Below are 17725 nucleotides of genomic sequence, written 5' to 3'. Positions count from 1 at the left end.
AGCAGGAACATTGGCTGAGAGAGGAAGATAGAGCACAGCAGAAAGACCTGTTTGAGAGGCTGTTTATGCTTATGACCCCAAGAGTACAGGCTCCTGCTGCGCCTGCACCGTGCCCTAAGTCCCCTCCACGGGACCATGGGCTGCAAAGCAGAAACAGTTTGGACAGTTGCATAGTTTGGGTGGCCCATGCAACCAAATCTTAACAGCAGCTGGGCAGGGCAAATCTACTACATACGATCCTCTAATTTTGTGCTGAGCCATCCCCTGTGCAGGCCTCCCACCCCTGTGCAGCGATGCCAAGAGCATACTAAACATGAAAGAAAGGGAAAGGAGGCCACAGGACATGCAACCTAAGGGGATTTATTTGTTGTCACTGTGTTCCCTGTTTAATGTTTGGTTTATGCACTTCGTTTTATTAATGGTTTTGGAGTTGGGTTATTATTGGTGTGTCAGTGGTAGCTGGCCTCCGTGGCAGTGGTTTAATCTATTTTTGTGTTTATTTTATTAAGAATGTCTATTACTATCACTGCATCACATCATATAATGTGTATTTTAAATAATAAAGATAAACGCATGATAAGGAACAGCTGGGAAGTTGTATTCGAACATAAGTATTCAATAATTTTCTCTACGTCAATCCCTACTGTAAATCCACAGTTCTTGCCACACTTCCCTGCCCCCAGTTCATAATCAGTCATGTCACCTGTAAGTACAGCACACAGCAGTCAACCTCCTACCCAGTTCATAATCAGTTATGTCACCTATAAGTTACAATGCTTGGCAATCAGCCCTCCCCATTTTGTTGCATGATATGGCAGTATCTCATTTACTGTAAACATTGTACAAGCACATTCATAAATATACTATTCTCCCTCTTCCATTGGCCTGTGCAAGCCCATAACGTGGGAGCACAGAGCATCCCTGATTTGTATTGCCCAGATGCATCCTGCTCCAGCTGTGATAGGCACACTTTCTGGTATAGTGTACCGATTCAGCGATCCATTACTGTTTTGGGTCCATTTGGGGAAAATGGCTCACCTTTGGCTTCACAGTAATGCAGACAGCATTGATGACACTGGAATCCTAACAGGTCTTCAGACTGCGCCAGCTGAATTTCAGTTTGCTGAACCCACCTTCAGCAACCATTCTGCACCTTCTGACAGTGTGATTAAACATTGTTTTGCCAGGTATTCTGGTATGGTTTCATAAGGCAAGGCAAAAGGGGGGTATATAGAGTCCTCCAAAATCACAGTGGGGACAGAAACTTCATTTATGACAGTGTCATTTGGTGGCAATAGTGTTGCATCTTGTCCATGGATGTAGACTCCCAATAGTTGGAAAACCCTGGCATCATGAACTTTCCTGGTGCAGCCAATGTTGGCATCCATAAAGTGGCCTCTGGGGTCCACAAGAGTCTGCATAACGGTGGAGTAGTAACCTTTGCTGTTTATGTTCTCATGCTCCTTGAGGAGGGCAAACTGTGGGCACATGAGTCACATCAGTGCCCCCAGCGTAGTTTGGAAACTCCATTCTCTCAAAAGTAGTAATTACTTTAGGGATATTGTATGCCAGGGATCAGCAACCTTTGGCACACGGCCCATCAGGGAAATCTGCTGGCGGGTCGGGATGATTTGTTTACCTGCAGCGTCCGCAGGTTCGGCCAGTTGCAGCTCCCACTGGCCACAGTTCGCTGTTCCCGGCCAGTGGGGGCTCCAGGAAGCAGCATGGGCCGAGGGATGTGCTGGCTGCCGAGGGATTTGCAAAGAGTCTGTGACAAGGAGCTGGGGGAGGTGAGGACACTGAGACTGGGTGGGAAACCCAGGAACTAAGACTGGGAATGGGAGCCAGTGGGCTCAGGGGAAGGGGGAAACAGGAAGCCAAGCAAGGGGAGGATATTGATATTGGCTAGGCAAGGAGATTGGGAACAAGGGAGTGGGGAAGATTAGGAGTGGCTGAAAGTGGGGGAGACTGGGCCTGGAATGGGGAGTCTAAAGAGGAGACAGTGGAACTCCCTGGGAAAGGGGACTGGGATCAGAAGCCTGAGACATGGGACTGGCTAGGTGAGTAGAGTGGGGCTGGGGCTGAGGAGCGAGTGGTGGGGTAGAGACAGGACTGGGACAGGTACAGGTTGTAGAGGATGAGGCAGAAAGAGTCAAACTTGGGGTGGGGGGAGGTCTGGGCAGAAGAGTCTGTGAGTACACTAGAGTACACTTCTCTCCAGAACCTGTAATGGCCAAAGATCCTAGGGTTTTATCATTCCTCTGCTGTCAGCCAATGTCAGCTCAAGTGGCAGAGTTATGTGCGGTGTATGTAAAGGTTCCAGCCCTGCAGATAACCCATGTGGATGTCAGTAAAATATCACATTATGGAATTTGTTTTTTTCACTTTGCTTAAAAACAAACAAACAAAAAACCCTAGAATTGCACACAAAAAACTACACTAAAATAATATTAAAGTTGTAAATTCAAGGGCTCAAAAGTTAAGAAATGCACAAGCAACCTTAATTCAGCCACCTTGTATGTAAGCATTATGATACAGTCGTTAATTACATGATCACATGCTATTTTTTCCACCCTGCTTTGGAAATGAATCAGGGTTGTGTACTGAAGAAGGCTGTTGTCTGTAGGACTCCTGCCTCATTTGTTACAGAAGTTGAAAGGTTGTGGTGAGTGAGGCAGAGGTTTGCAGGAAATAGAGGATGGTCTCATAGTTAAAGCAGTTGAATGCCACTCTGGGTAATTGGATTCTATCCCCGCCGCTGCACAGAGTTCCTTTGTGATTGTAAGTAACTCATATCCACCAAATTTTTCACATGCAGTCACTGTGTGTTCCATATTTTCTGGGTGCTCAACTTGAGACCCTGGGGTCTGATTTGCAAAAGTGCTAAGCACTCAGAACTACAATTGAAGTCAGTGGGAGCTGTGCTGTAAACATAAGTGCTATAATGCTGAAAAATCAGGCTCTGAGTGTCTAAAATTGGGCATCCAAAATTAGAGGATACTTTTCACCTTAATCTCTGCCTCAGTTTGCCATCTGTAAAATGGGGATAGTACCTACGTATTTCACAGAGGTGTTGTGAAAATACATTCATTAATGTTTGCTAAGCACTTGGATAGTGATGATCATCATAGCAAAAGGGTTTGAATAGTATGTAATAAATAAAGCATGAGCCACACTTTGAACAATAAGAAAAGGAGTACTTTTGGCACCTTAGAGACTAACAAATTTATTTGAGCATAACCTTTCGAAATATAGAATGGCTGGCTTATTAAGTGAACATTGTCCATTCTGTGCACTGAATGACATTGGGGTCTTGTGGAAATAATAGTATGTGATCGTGTAATTGATGACGGTATCATAATACATACATACAAGGAGGCCGAATTAAGGTTGCCTTAAGTCTGTTATTTCATGACTCCTAAGTGTTTGACTTTGCAACCACAATAATCTTCTTCATTACATGCAAAAAATCTCTAAGACTTACAGAGTAAAACTATTTGTGTAGTGGGAGATACATTTTGAGAGGGAGATATCTCATACTATTTTTGAATTATTTGGGGGGGAGATGGTATTAATGTAGTTTACAGCATTTGCCAGGAGAGGTTGATAACCCAAATAGGTCTATTTATTGTTTTGTGACTTGTTCTCCTAAAGCTGGCCAATTTCCTCTTTAGTTAAGCTAACCATATAAATAGCACTTAACTTTATTTCTTATTAGCACCACTTGCAAATCTTTGTTATATATTTTAAAGAAATGTAACTAAGAGAAATGACTGCCTGTTTATCTGCCTGAAGAGAACATTCTATAGTTTAGACTGCTTAAGTGTTCTTTAGTATGGTATCAGTAATATAGTATTGATACCACCCTGAAATTGTAGAATCTGTGAAATTTTCAAAAGACTAAAGTATATTTTTCTGTGAATAGGCATACTGTTTTTTCTAATGTTACTGTGCTCAGTCTTTTGATGGAAATCACATGAGATTTTTCCTTATTTGTAAAATGAAATATTTTATTAGTGTGTATAAATGGTTTCATTTCCATAGAGAAAGTTGGTAGGAGTGGCTGGTAAGTATGGAAGGATTTATCTGTAGTTTGTTCCAGTAGTTTGGATTTTGTTTCTGTTGCAAAAATATGGTGTAGTAGTAAATGGTTGTCACTAAATTTAAATAAGAATCTTTCAAAAATGTAGTTTAGCTCCAGCATTTAGTAGCATCTGCTACTCTTCCTACCAATTAGGTCATCATAATGTCTGGCAAAATCTCACAACTTCCACCTGATTCTGTAGCCCCAAAGATCACAGACACAAAATGGGGATTTAAGGGCTATGTCTCTAATATAATATTCTGCAAGGTTAGTTACTGGATGTTTCATTCTGTGACATAAATTAAATTAAATTAAATCTTCTGTAATATGGCATTAATTGCCTATAGGTTTTTCCTAACGTATCAGCTCAACAGGCAAAGACTTCACTGGGGTTATATATGTTTGTTGGTTCTTTTAGTTTTCCAAAATAAAAAGAGACTCTGGAGTTCCATACCTAACTTCCCATGTGTTACATGGGAATGGATAGTAAAACGTTTTTGATGGAAATAGTTGTTCTTTCATCTGAATTTGCAGAGCCACAGATTGCTGTCTTGGTCATTTCATAAAGAAAATTATTCTTTTAAAATTGGTATACATATATACAGTATGCTGTCTTAGTTGTTTATTCAAGCCTTGTGTTCTGATTAACTTGAGGGGGTCAGTTTTAATTTTATTACATATCCCTTGAGTACATTAAAGGTTTCTAGTAAGTTTGTTTCATCATTATGCCAGCAATGTTCATCAGCTGATAGTAAAAACTTCAGCACTCCCACAGAAATGTCTGTGTTAAGGAGTTCAAATCCCAGGTGTACAAGTTTGCTCTGATCTTAACTTTGTCATACGGGATGTCAGTGGAAGGAAATATTCTTTTAATAAAAAATTGTCTATTATAAAGTTACCTAAATGTTTTTTAAATAGTCTGTGTTTATTAATATATTCAGTCGCATGGAAGATATTATTTAGACCTTGTCCATCCCACATCTAATTATTTAATTTGCTCTATGACATTTGTGTTACTTAAAGAAAAATGATTAGCAATATAAGTAAATCGTTAATCTCTGTGATGTTCTAGCCACCCACTTGTACCCACCTGTGTAGTGTTGTGTTGATTGGGAGGGCCAGTGAAATTTGCTGCAGTGTGGAATTGTTTTAAACTATTGTGTGGACAGCGTGTGCAATTTTTTAAAATCCATGGAAGTTGTTTTGAACATGCAGGTGCATAATGTAAGATAAATAACTTCCAATGGGATGTGTGCTTCTAAATCACTTGGATGCTTTTGAAAATCCCACCCTTTGTCTTTTCACACTTTCCTTTTTCCTATGGCATAAATTGAGCAGAAAGTGTCTGCTTGAATTGTGAATTACCTGTCTTTGGCTAGTTAGTATTAAATTAGAGTAAACATTGCTAGTACGTTTGTAAACACCCATTACAGTTGTTTTATGGGAAACATAAGGTAAGAGTCAGACAATTATTTTAGTTCTCCCTTATTTTCACAACTGATTGTGCTAGAATATATTCATGCCATGCTGAGAGAAGCCATACGAGCCATACTCAGTCCACCAGGCCATATGCCTTCTTTAAGAGAGGAGGAATCTATTTTCTCAGAATATTAGTATAAAACTTGTATTTATGCATAAAGTTATTCTCCAGTTTCTTCTAATACACAAGCATGTGTGTTAGTATTATTTCCTCTAAATAAAAAAGTAGCAGATTCCCAATGCTGTAAAATGGAGTAATAGCTGTACTTTGTGCATTTGATTAATCTCTTTTATACAAACTAACAATTTATTCCTACTACAAACAATTGAACCAATACTTGATCCACTGTAATATTCAGTGTACCCATTGAGTGGTGCATTATCTTGATAACTTGGGAGTTCCTACTCTGACTAGTGCAGCTTATCACTATTTAAAATTAAAATAATAGTTTATAGATACTTTGAAAGACCTTATCTGCATGTACCTGTACCATCTTGGTTTGAAAGGGAACACACTGTGTATCAGCAATGTGCTAACATTTTGGGATTTTAAAATGTTGCTTAATTAATTTTTGTTTCATTCTTAGGTTTACTATTTCCGACAAGGTCATGAAGCGTATATTGTAATGGCTAAAAAGAATAAAATATATAGCATTAATCCAAAAAAACAGCCATGGCATAAAATGGAACTACGGGTATGATATTTCTTGCTTTTCCCATTTTTGTTGTCTTTAAAGTAAGTCATAGCAAATAACTTTTATGTACGTTATTTGACATAAAGTGTCCATAGTTTTGTTGACAGAATCTTTTTAAAACATATTTTTAACTTTGTTTTTAAAATGATTTATTAAGATTTAGAAATGTAATGATTGCACAGAAGTTTTAAACATTAATAAATAAATGTTTAAAAGTTATGATTGCAATAACTTAATTGATTACTGAGAAGGATGAAACAAAAAATCCTAGACCTGTGATTGATGTTCATGTATCAATCTGATTTTTTTTTTAAGCCTTGTTAAAAGTGTGTTGCAGTGAACAGTTAAGTTTTCAAACAATTCAATACAATGAGGTTATATGGGGAATTGCAACTTCTTGGTTTCAGGGAGTAAATTTGAAAGGTCTGTATTTGACCTATTAATTTTGTTTACACAGTTCACCACTGAAATCTGTTGTTCAACAGAAGTATATTCACTTTTTTCATTTCATACTTCTGTTACAGTCCTCTTATATTCAACCACCTTAAATAAGATTGTTGTTTTATTTACTTCAGGAACAAGAGCTGATGAAAATAGTTGGGATTAAATATGAAGTGGGATTGCCTACTCTCTGCTGTCTTAAACTTGCTTTTCTTGACCCAGATACTGGTAAACTGACTGGAGGATCATTCACCATGAAGTAAGGGAAGCATTATTTCGGTTCCAATAGGGAAACTGTTTTTTGTAATATTTAAAACCTTTTAAATTTGCTAAATTTTAAAGATAAGTTTTATTTTTAAACAGAAATTGCTGTGACATAAATTTAAGATGTTTATATTGAATTCAGATGCATTAAATGCATTTTGATATCTAACAATGTTTTCTGTATTCTCTTGCTGGTTTTTCACCTTAATCATTCTTGTTCCATTTTGATTGCAACTAGGTACCATGATATGCCAGATGTTATAGATTTCCTAGTCTTGCGGCAGCAGTTTGATGATGCAAAACATAGACGATGGAATATAGGTAGGTGGTGGGTTTTGTAAAAAGTTTAATAAATGCATCTGGTTTCATTCATGTTGCCTTATTTCATTAGGAAACGTGGCAAAGTGGGTGAAAATAAAGTATTATGCTGGAATCGGAGAGCAAGATCTGCTGATCTTCAGAGAGATGCAGTGCTTACTGCTCCTGCAGAATTAAACTTTGCCACTGAACACAATTACATGTGAGAAAAAATAAGAGTTTTTAAGGTGACCTGCAAAAGAAGATAACGTTTTCCTTTTATCTTATAAATATCATGAATATCACATCTTGTCTTCCCTTACTTGCTCAAGGACCCTTTGTAGGACTAAAGAACTAAGCTAGAGCTCTCTTCTCTCAATTGAAATTTTGACTTTCACAAAGAGAACTTTTGTTAGAAGTTTGAATTAAATAGGTATTTTAAGAAAATCAGACTTTTTAAAAGTATATAGCAAAAAGTCCCATCCTGCCTCAATTGCTCAGGTTTGAGTCTCTAGTGATGTCATAGTTCTACTAGTGTTTTAAGGAATCCTCCAGTAAAAATAGGGAAGACAAAATCTAATACTTGTTCGGTTTGGTTTGGTTTAGTTTTTAAAGCATGAAAAAGGGCTATTCCTGGTCTTTCCTTCTTTGAGGGCTTCTGTTCCGAGTTGTGAGATGGCACTCCCTGGCAGCAAGCTTGGGGGATTCTCTTCATAGAGGAGTCATTTGGGGGATGTGAACACACCTTGTAGTGTTGAATGTTGAGTGTTCGAGATTACATAAAGGAAGTGCACCCTCTTCCCCCAATCATTTCAGTTTCCTTCACCGTTGACACAGCGAGGAGAAGGGACTGTCAGTTATATGTGTTTTTTCTAGTCCCATTGGGTTTAGCTAGCCCAGTGGTTCTCAGTGTATTTATCATATGTCAGCAATATGATTCAAATCAATGTACTACCTTCCACTTCAGCACTGGCAAATGTCTGCCAAGAGCATTTTAAATTAGCAAAATAAGGCAAAACATTAACTGTTAACATTAGTTCATTTACTATAACGGTGGCATGGCATGGTGTATTGCCAGCCTCACTTCTGCGCTGCTGCTGGCAGTGTAGCTGGGCTGAGCGCCCAGAGAGCGTGGCTGTGGAGCCTGCCTTCAAAGATGGGGAGTCCTGCCCAGTGTGAGTTGCCCCCCCCCCCAGCCAGGGGCTGTCCCCCAAGCATCCAGTCCCCCCACCCAGGGGACTGCCTCCTAGCCTCTCTCCAGACTGCCCCCCCCAGCCAGGGAATGCCCCTTATCACCCAACCCCCCTGGGACTGTCCTTCCCAGCACCTGCACACACGCCCTAGCGCTCTGCACACACACACACCCTCGCTGGTCTCCTACCTCAGCTGCACGTAGGTCAGCTATGCAGCTCTCCTGCCACTGCAGTCCTAGTGCCTCCAGGGATCCTGCTCCAGCCTGAGTCACTAGACTCGTGATCCTGCAGGGTGGGGGTTGCTGAGTATCCTGGCTTCCTGATGCAGCTGGGCCTGATCCAGCGCTGCCCCATTTTTGCACCCTCCCGCCAGTTCTGCACCTAGGGCAGATCCCTTCCTGCCCCACCCTAATTACAGCCCTGGGGATGTCACATGGACCGCAGCTGTGTGCTGATGTGGGCGTAAATGGCCTACAGGCTGTGGGGCTGAGAATGACTGAGCTAGCCCAAATTGTACAATTTTTATAACTTTTGGTTTTTAATTCTTTCTTTCTTTCTTTCTCCCTCCCCCTTCCTTCCCCCCCCCCCCCCATGCGTGATGCATGGTTATTTCCAGTCACTGGGTGCTGGGATCAACCATGATGAGTATCCCGTCAGATAGATACACACACACATACTCCTACCTCTCTTCAGAGATCCTTCTCACAAAAAAGTACTTCTGGAAGAAGAGGATTCCCTTATCACAAAAGGAGCCTTAGAGAAAGTACTTCCATTTTCTGTACTTTCACATTCCCAAGGAGGTGGATGGTCTCAGACCTGACTTAGACCTCAGAAGGCTAAACAAATACCATAATATCTTAAGAATACAGGGTGTTCATGTTGGGAGTAATCTTTACCCTATTACAAGGCGATGGGTACATAACACCTCTGATCCTTCGGGAGTCTTTCTGAGTGCACCCCATCAGGTGTCAGTCCCTACACCTTCACCTCTCTTCTGGTGGAATATTGTGATTCTCCCTCTTAGATTGCATTCCTGGGCTCCAGCACCCTGTGTACCAACCATGATTTCACAACAGGCCTAATGGAGTTCAATGCCTGCAAGTCTTCCCTTTGGGAGTTATGGCCAGTGGTTAGCAGTGGTCACCAGACAGCCTTTTCTAAACAAAGTGTTGCTTAATCTTAACAGCAGGAACAAAGCATAACATAAAAGAAAAGGGCTTTTAACACAGTAACAGGTCTATATGCATCACTATAGTCCTAGACACTCTGGCCTCTGGAAACTGGCTTCACCTTAGTTTCTCTTCTTCAGGAGTGTCTGTTTTTAATTCCGTCCAAAGTCCTTTGTCTCTTGAGTGTGGTTAAACCAATTTAGACTCCTCAACTGGGGATCAGAGATAGACTTCAAAGTGGTTGGTTCTGCATTGTGTCTTAGCCCGTCCACTGTTTGCTGGAAGATGTGAATATCAGTGTCCATCCCTTTTCTGGGTGCATATCCTAACAAATCTGCTAGAGAATTATTTTAGGGTAGGAATAAAGTAAACAACACAATAACCAGTTGTAATCGTGCCTTAGTGGGCCACAACTGAGGATGCCAAACTTAGGACAAACTACTGAGAAATAGGGCAAACATAGCCCAAAACTGGTGGTTATTTTTCCATGAGATATACCAAACCAGCAACAAAAGTAAACTTCTTTTTCACCACACTGGCTAACAAGAAGTCATAAAAGCAGTTTTCTTGGACATTCCAGTTCTTACGTCACCACCAAAAATACTGGATTTAAAGGTGAGTGGTTCTTTACAACCAGTCTTATCAAATAAAAGATTTTTCTGATTCCAAAGGCCCAGCCACACACCCACGTCAATATATAACTTAGCTTTTACCCCAAAATCACACTGATACCAATCCTTTAGTATCTAAAATCTAAAGGTTTATTCATAGAAGGAGAGAAAGAAAGAAAGGTAAGAGTTAAAATTGGTTAAAGGAATCAAATACATACAATATATGCAAAGTTCTTGGTTCAGGCTTGTAGCAGCGATAGAATAAACTACTGCTTATGTCACGTCTCTGGCTGCTTCCAAATCATTGGAAGGACCTCAGTCCCTTGGTTAGAATGCTCCAGAGGTTTGAGGAGGACAGAGGCAAAATAGAGGTTTTTCCAGGGCCTTTTATAGCTTCTGCCATGTGGAGGGAATCCCGTTGTTTCTACTGTGGAAAATTACAGCAACAAGATGGCATTTGGAGTTATATGGGCAAATCACATGTCCATGCATTTCGCCTAGTCGCAGCAGAAAATTCCATGAAGTGTAAATAGGCGTCTCCCATGGTCCATTGTCGATTAAATGTTCTTTTGATGGGCACTTAATTTAAATAGTACCTCCAAGATGTGCTGGCTAGCTACCTTGTGGTTGTTACCCCAAAAGCAAACATTTAAAATCCAGGTATAAAGCCAATACTCATAACTTCAAATACAAAAATAATACATGCATACAAATAGTATAATCATAACCAGCAAATCATCACCTTTTCATAAACATTTTACATGCCACATTGTACAAATTGTGTTGCAAATATATGCAACAATATCTATATAGTAATATTTTAATCAAATAACGTCACACCAGTCAGGATACATTGGCCCCAAATTATTACAGATCAACTCCATGTTCTTCACACATGGCTCTTGACTTAAAGGACACCTATTTCCATGTAGCCATTAGGTTGACACACTGCAACTACCTTAAATTCTCTATGGGACGGAGACATTACCAGTACAAAGTACTTCCCTTTGATCTGTCCATTGCCCCATTTCCATTCACTCTGGATTAGGGCATGTATTGATTGAGTTTTGCTACAATCTAGCCAGGGTGTTATTACTTCCTGGGCTAAAACCCATTCCACCAGGTCCAATAAAGCTTTTGTGGCATGTTTTAGGCAGGTACCCATAATGGAGATTTGTATAGCAGCCACTTGAAGTTCAGTCTAAACTTTCATCTAGCACTACTCTTTGGAATCGGCATTGTGCTCTGATAGTCAATTTGGGAAAACTATGCTACAATCCATATTTCGTTGAGAACTTCTACCTTCCGCTGGGTAGACTGCTTGCCAGTCTCCTCGCAAGTGGGAATGCACAGAAGCCCTCAGAGAAGAGAGAGAGGTTGGTATACAAAGTTTGTTTGCTGGACTTTGAGGAAGTTTGTACGTGAGAGGAAGAAACATAGGAACCTTCTAAAGTAAGAAATCCTATTGAGAACAATATGTATTACATATGTGAGTTATATATATTAGAATTAAAGATATTAAAAAATTAAACTGTCTTCCACTGCTATAAGCTTGAAAAATGTTGCAACGTATTCTAATATACATGTAAATTATACTGATTGCTGATTTTTATATGCTCATTATCTATATTTTTTCTGATATCCTACACAACTTAATATAAGTTCTTTCTAAAGTGTGCCCTTTACTGTTGTTTTAAGGGTGTATCAGTCTGAATACTCTTTATATTTGTCCATTGACAACGACGTCTCCAAAGAAGGACTACCGTGAAGATTAGGCAAATGTAGTGTAGAAATTGGTAAAAGAATAAGACTATGACAACAAAGTACTTTTTATTAATGAGATTGTTTTGTATTGTCCAGGTGATCGTTTCAGGTCAGTAATAGATGATGCCTGGTGGTTTGGAACAATTGAAAGCCAGGAACCTCTACAGCCTGAATATCCTGACAGTTTATTTCAGTGCTACAATGTCTGGTTAGCAAATTTGTCTTTACTTCCGCTTTTAATAAATCATTTTAATTAAAATTTTAATCTTGCATAGCAAGCAGTGATTTAGGTGATTTGGTTCCTTTAATTGCAATAATAAAACTTATTATAAAGTGTGTTCATTATGTAATAAAATAAACATTACATATAAGAGTAATACATTTTTTACTGTTTAAACAGTACTAATTACTATAATTTAAACTTGGTTAATTTTTTCTTTAAGCTGGGACAATGGTGACACTGAGAAGATGAGTCCTTGGGATATGGAGCTCATACCAAATAATGGTGCGTAAGTGTGTAGATGTGTTATCTTGATTCATATGTATAGAAAGCCTATCTTATGCAAATAGTTTTTAAAAATTAAAGTTACCAAGTATGTTTCTCTGTAAAATGCCAGAAAAAAAGAAATAGCTAAGAATCATAAAAACAATTGCATTATAAATTTGTGCTTAAATCACCAAATTACAAATACACATCTATTAAAATGAGCCTGACCTGTGAATGGAGTAACTGGATATATAATCATGTCAATATCATTAATGGAACGATGAACCTGCTCCCCCACTAGGTTCAGTGGAAATTGCATGCTAGAGAGACCTGTTGTCTCTGCAATGCATTCACTAACTCTATACACACAAAGTGTTTGAGGGCAAATTGGCAAAGGGGACTTATTCCCTCTCTGGTCCAGCTATCCAAGGTAGGAATTGTGAAGTGCATGCTCTCCAGTGGGCCCACTAGCATTATTTCTTCTGTCCATCCACACCCTACTGGGCTACTGCACTCTGAGCTAGCTTTTTTTTAAATTAGTTAAAAACTGAATATAGTTTGGAATATTTTTTTGCTGTTTTCTGGGAGATTTATTGATGACTTTGCTTTGCTATCCATAAACTATTTGTTTTTTCTTTCTCTCTCCCTTAAAGTAGAACTGTGATTCAGTTCAGCCTACTGTACATATTCTGTTACAATTATTTATTATTTCAGTATGTTTATTCATTTCCTTATTATTTGGTTTTAAAGAATAAAGTACCTCTCCCAGGCTCTTCCTACTTCTTAGAAATAATTAAAAGTGCAGCAACACACAAGATAAAACCTGCAGCATCTCTAACACCAAAATCTAACAGGTTTCAGAGTGGTAACCGTGTTAGACTGTATAAGCAAAAACAACAAGGAGTTCTTGTGGCACCTTAGAGATTAACAAATGTATTTGGGCATAAGCTTTCGTGGGCTAAAACCCACTTCATCAGATGCATGGAGTGGAAAATGCAGTCGCACGTATATTTATACATAGTACATGAAAAGATGGAAGTTGCGTTATCAGGTCGGGGCTCAGTCTAATGAGACAATTTAATTATCAGTAGAATACCAAGGGAGGAAAAATCACTTTTGTAGTGGTAATGAGGGTGGCCCATTTCAAACAGTTGACAAGAAGTTGTGAGTAATAGTAGGGGGAAATTAGTATGGTAAAACCAGGTTTTGTACTGACTCATCCACTCCCAGTCTTTATTCAGGCCTAATTTGATGGTGTCCAGTTTGCAAATTAATTTCAGTTCTGCAGTTTCAGTTTTTTGTTGAAGAATTGCCACTTTTAAGTTTATTGAGTGACCAGGGAGGTTGAAGTGTTCTCCTACTAGTTTTTCAATGTTGTAATTCCTGATGTCAGATTTGTGTCTATTTATTCTTTTGCGTAGAGACTGTCCGGTCTGGCCAATGTCAGAGAGTTGTCTAGCAACAGAGTTGTCATATGAACGAGAGGCTGCTAGACAACTCTCTGACACCACATTCTACAGGCCACTATCCTCTGACCCCGTTGAGGATTATCAAAAGAAACTACACCATCTGCTCAGGAAACTCCCTTAAGATGCACAGGAACAAATCTACACTGACATAGCCCTAGAGCCCCGACCAGGGGTATTCTATCTGCTACCCAAAATCCATAAACCTGGGAATCCTGGACGCCCCATCATCTGAGGCACTGGCACCCTGACAGCAGGATTGTCTGGCTATGTAGACTCCCTCCTCAGGTCCTACGCTCCCAGCAATCTTCGAGACACCACTGACTTCCTGAGGAAACTACAGTCCTTTGGTAATCTTCCAGAAAACACCATCCTAGCCACTATGGATGTAGAAGCCCTCTGCTCCAACATTCCACACAAAGATGGACTACAAGCTGTCAGGAATAGTATCCCCGATAATGTCACGGCAAACCTGGTGGCTGAACTTTGTGACTTTGTGTCCTCACCCACAACTGTTTCAGATTTTGGGGACAATTTATACCTTCAAGTCAGCGGGTCTTCTACGGGTACCCGCATGGCCCCCTCTGATATGCCAACATTTTTATGGCTGACTTAGAACAACGCTTCCTCAGCTCTCATCCCCTAATGCCCCTACTCTACTTGCGCTATATTGATGCGCTACACTTGATATATATTTATGTATAAATATACCTGCTACTGTATTTTCCACTCCATGCATCTGATGAAGTGGATTTTAGCCCACAAAAGCTTATGCCCAAATACATTTGTTAGTCTTTAAGGTGCTACAAGGACTCCTCGTTGTTTTTACCAAAATGTAAGATATCCATCCAACCACAAACCCAAACATCCCAAGAATCTCTTGCTACACCTACAAATATATACCCTTATTGCACTTTCCCTGCCCAAAAGTCTGGGTAAAAAGATGGATCTTGCAGTGTGCCCTGAAAATCAACAGATTCTGGCTAATTTTGATCAAATCAGGGTATTAATTCCAAAGTTGAATGCCCTCAAGAGAATGCCCTGATGGTAGCATCTCTTCTGTGTCTCAGGGGCTCCAGTTCAAGAACCTCCACTTACCATAGCAATGGAAGAAGGAGAAAGGCAGTTTTCAAAATAGGCAGGTCTCAAGAGCTATATAGGTTAAAATCAATATCTATAAACTCCACCTGAAAACCTATAAAGCACCACTACAGTTCCCAGAACATAGTTAAATTATCAATTTATTTTAAAAATTTCACATGCTACAGAACTACCCTTGTTTACTGCAAAAATACATTCTCCCACAAACTGACTGTAAGTCTGCAAGTCTAGTAAATAGAAAATCCACAAAATTCTGTCAGGATCCAGCAATCTGCATTGTGGAAACACATTTGTTAGCTGGTAACAATAATACATGAAGCATGTAGGACTCCAGAACAGTATCAAAGCATTGTTGTCTTTTGCACAAAGAACTACACACCTTACACTTTCATTCACTAAAGCGATGTTATTGTATATACTGCCTATATTAATTGCTCTGTGTTTTTAATAGAAGTATGTCTGTCTTGAAATATAAAGAGATGAATATTTTGCAGTGATCATCTGGGTCTTTTTTATGGCATATTTCAGCTGTGTTTCCTGAAGAGCTGGGAACTAGTGTTCCTTTAACTGATGTTGAATGCCGAACATTGATCTACAAACCTCTGGATGGAGAATGGGGTTCCAGAACCCGAGATGAGGAATGTGACAGAATTATTGCAGGGATAAACCAGCTCATGACTCTAGGTAAACATTTGTGATTGAATAATTTAGGAAACATTCAGTATGCAAGCTAACTTTTTCGGAAGGGATGATATGCATTTTTATGAGAACACCACAATCCACAAAATTAGTAAATGCTGTCATTGATCAACTACAATAGTCATAAAATCACTACTTACATAAGAATGGCCATACTGGGTCAGACCAGAGGTCCATCCAGCCCAGTATCCTGTCTACTGACAGTGGCCAATGCCAGGTGCCCCAGAGGGAGTGAACCTAACAGGTAATGATCAGTGATCTCTCTCCTGCCATCCATCTCCACCCTCTGAGAAACAGAGGCTAGGGACACCATTCCTTACCCATCCTGGCTAATAGCCATGAATGGACTTAACCTCCGTGAATTTATCCAGTTCTCTTTTAAACCCTGTTATAGTCCTAGCCTTCACAACCTCCTCAGGCAAGGAGTTCCACAGGTTGACTGTGCACTCAGTGAAGAAGAACTTCCTTTTATTTGTTTTAAACCTGCTACCTATTAATTTCATTTGGTGGCCCCTAGTTCTTATATTATGGGAACAAATAAATAACTTTTCCTTATTCACTTTCCCACACCACTCACGATTTTATATACCTCTATCATATCCCCCCTTAGTCTCCTCTTTTCCAAGCTGAAAAGTCCTAGCCTCTTTAATCTCTCCTCATATGGGACCCCTAATGATTTTAGTTGCCCTTTTCTGAACCTTTTCTACTTGAATTATTACCTTATAAAAAAAAGAAAATATTTTGTTCACAACATGACATATCTACATTGTGCCTTTAATGTATAGTCTGACCCAAACTTTCAAAGGTGACTAGTGATTTTGAGTGTTTCAATTTTTGAACATGTAACTTGAAAGACCTTGAAGAGCTTGATTTTCAGAAAGTACTGAACACTTGCCCTTTGAAAATCAAGGCCTGTTTATGATATCTCAAACTGAGCACCCAAAATCACTTGCTAGTGTTGAAAATGGAGGCCCCTATGTTGAATACAAAAGCTGTAACTTCATTTTGAACAGACAGCAAAAAGTATGTATTTGTTTTGTTTTCCTAGAGAATGTTATGATAAATAGCTGTACTTGGGATTTTTCCTAACTAATCTGCTGTGTACTCCAGCCATCATTTTTCTTTTCTTTGGGTTGTGAGGAGAACGGACGTGTAATGTATTGGTTAGCAAATGGTTCACCATGAGTTTACCACTTGTGGGGACAATTGCTGATATATATTGGCAGTTTCTGAAAAGTACATTATAAATTCTTTCTACATACATATCACTAATTCTGTCATTAACATAGTCAAAGGTATGCATATATCATTGATGCATATGTTGAATAACTTTAGGTGTCTTGTGATAAGATGGCTGTTGAAATGTGCATAGTTAATTCTTGTGTGTCTGTATGGTACTTAAATGTGTGAACTATTATAAACAAAAATTTGGTTTAACAGGGATTAAGATTGGTTAAGTGTGATATCCCCCTAATGCAAAAAAACAAGGAAATGTGAAGTTGTGGGACACCTTGGTGGTACCTGAATGTTTATACAGCATGTTTTCTTTGATGGGGACACACTGCATCTTCACAAGAAACTACCTTCTGACCCCAACAAATAAGGAAACCCACTACACATAACTCATTAATCTCCCTCTTTCAGAATAATGTAAAACGTTAATTACAAAAGGAGTTAGCAGATACCAGCAGTGATATGTGTAGTATGTTATGTGCTTCTGGAGGAAGTATGAAGTTGTAATTAAGGTTTTCACTATTGTGCCTCCATAGTAAGAGTAATGGTATATTTAAATTATCTTAGCTGGTCCTTTCCATAGTCTGTGTGAGGTTTTGTTTTTTTAACTACTACTATTGTTGCTTGCTTTGTATAAAGGTTCAATTTACGGTAGCAATCTTAAGAGTAGATTTTTAACTGCAGTAGAGCATTCTGTTTCACCTTTTTCTTAGAAGATCAGTTCATCTAGCAACTAATTTTT

General features: G+C 39.2%; 1 protein-coding gene across 5 annotated transcripts in view; it reads left to right on the top strand.

Moving 5' to 3' along the window:
* The window catches only part of LOC102939288 (pleckstrin homology domain interacting protein), a 309900-nt gene that overhangs the window by 237969 nt on the left and 54206 nt on the right, over positions 1-17725 (top strand). For all 5 annotated transcript variants that reach the window (XM_037894360.2, XM_037894359.2, XM_037894361.2 and 2 more), the window contains 6 exons: positions 6151-6258; positions 6834-6958; positions 7202-7284; positions 12094-12205; positions 12441-12502; positions 15580-15735. In XM_037894360.2, the coding sequence (XP_037750288.1) occupies positions 6151-6258; positions 6834-6958; positions 7202-7284; positions 12094-12205; positions 12441-12502; positions 15580-15735 (646 nt within the window). The remainder of the gene's footprint in view (positions 1-6150; positions 6259-6833; positions 6959-7201; positions 7285-12093; positions 12206-12440; positions 12503-15579; positions 15736-17725) is intronic.

The sequence above is a fragment of the Chelonia mydas genome, chromosome 3 (assembly GCF_015237465.2).
Source record: "Chelonia mydas isolate rCheMyd1 chromosome 3, rCheMyd1.pri.v2, whole genome shotgun sequence".
Classification (NCBI taxonomy): Eukaryota; Metazoa; Chordata; order Testudines; family Cheloniidae; genus Chelonia; species Chelonia mydas.
The sequence above is the reverse complement of the archived record's forward strand: the minus strand, read 5'-3'. Positions and strand labels throughout refer to the sequence as shown.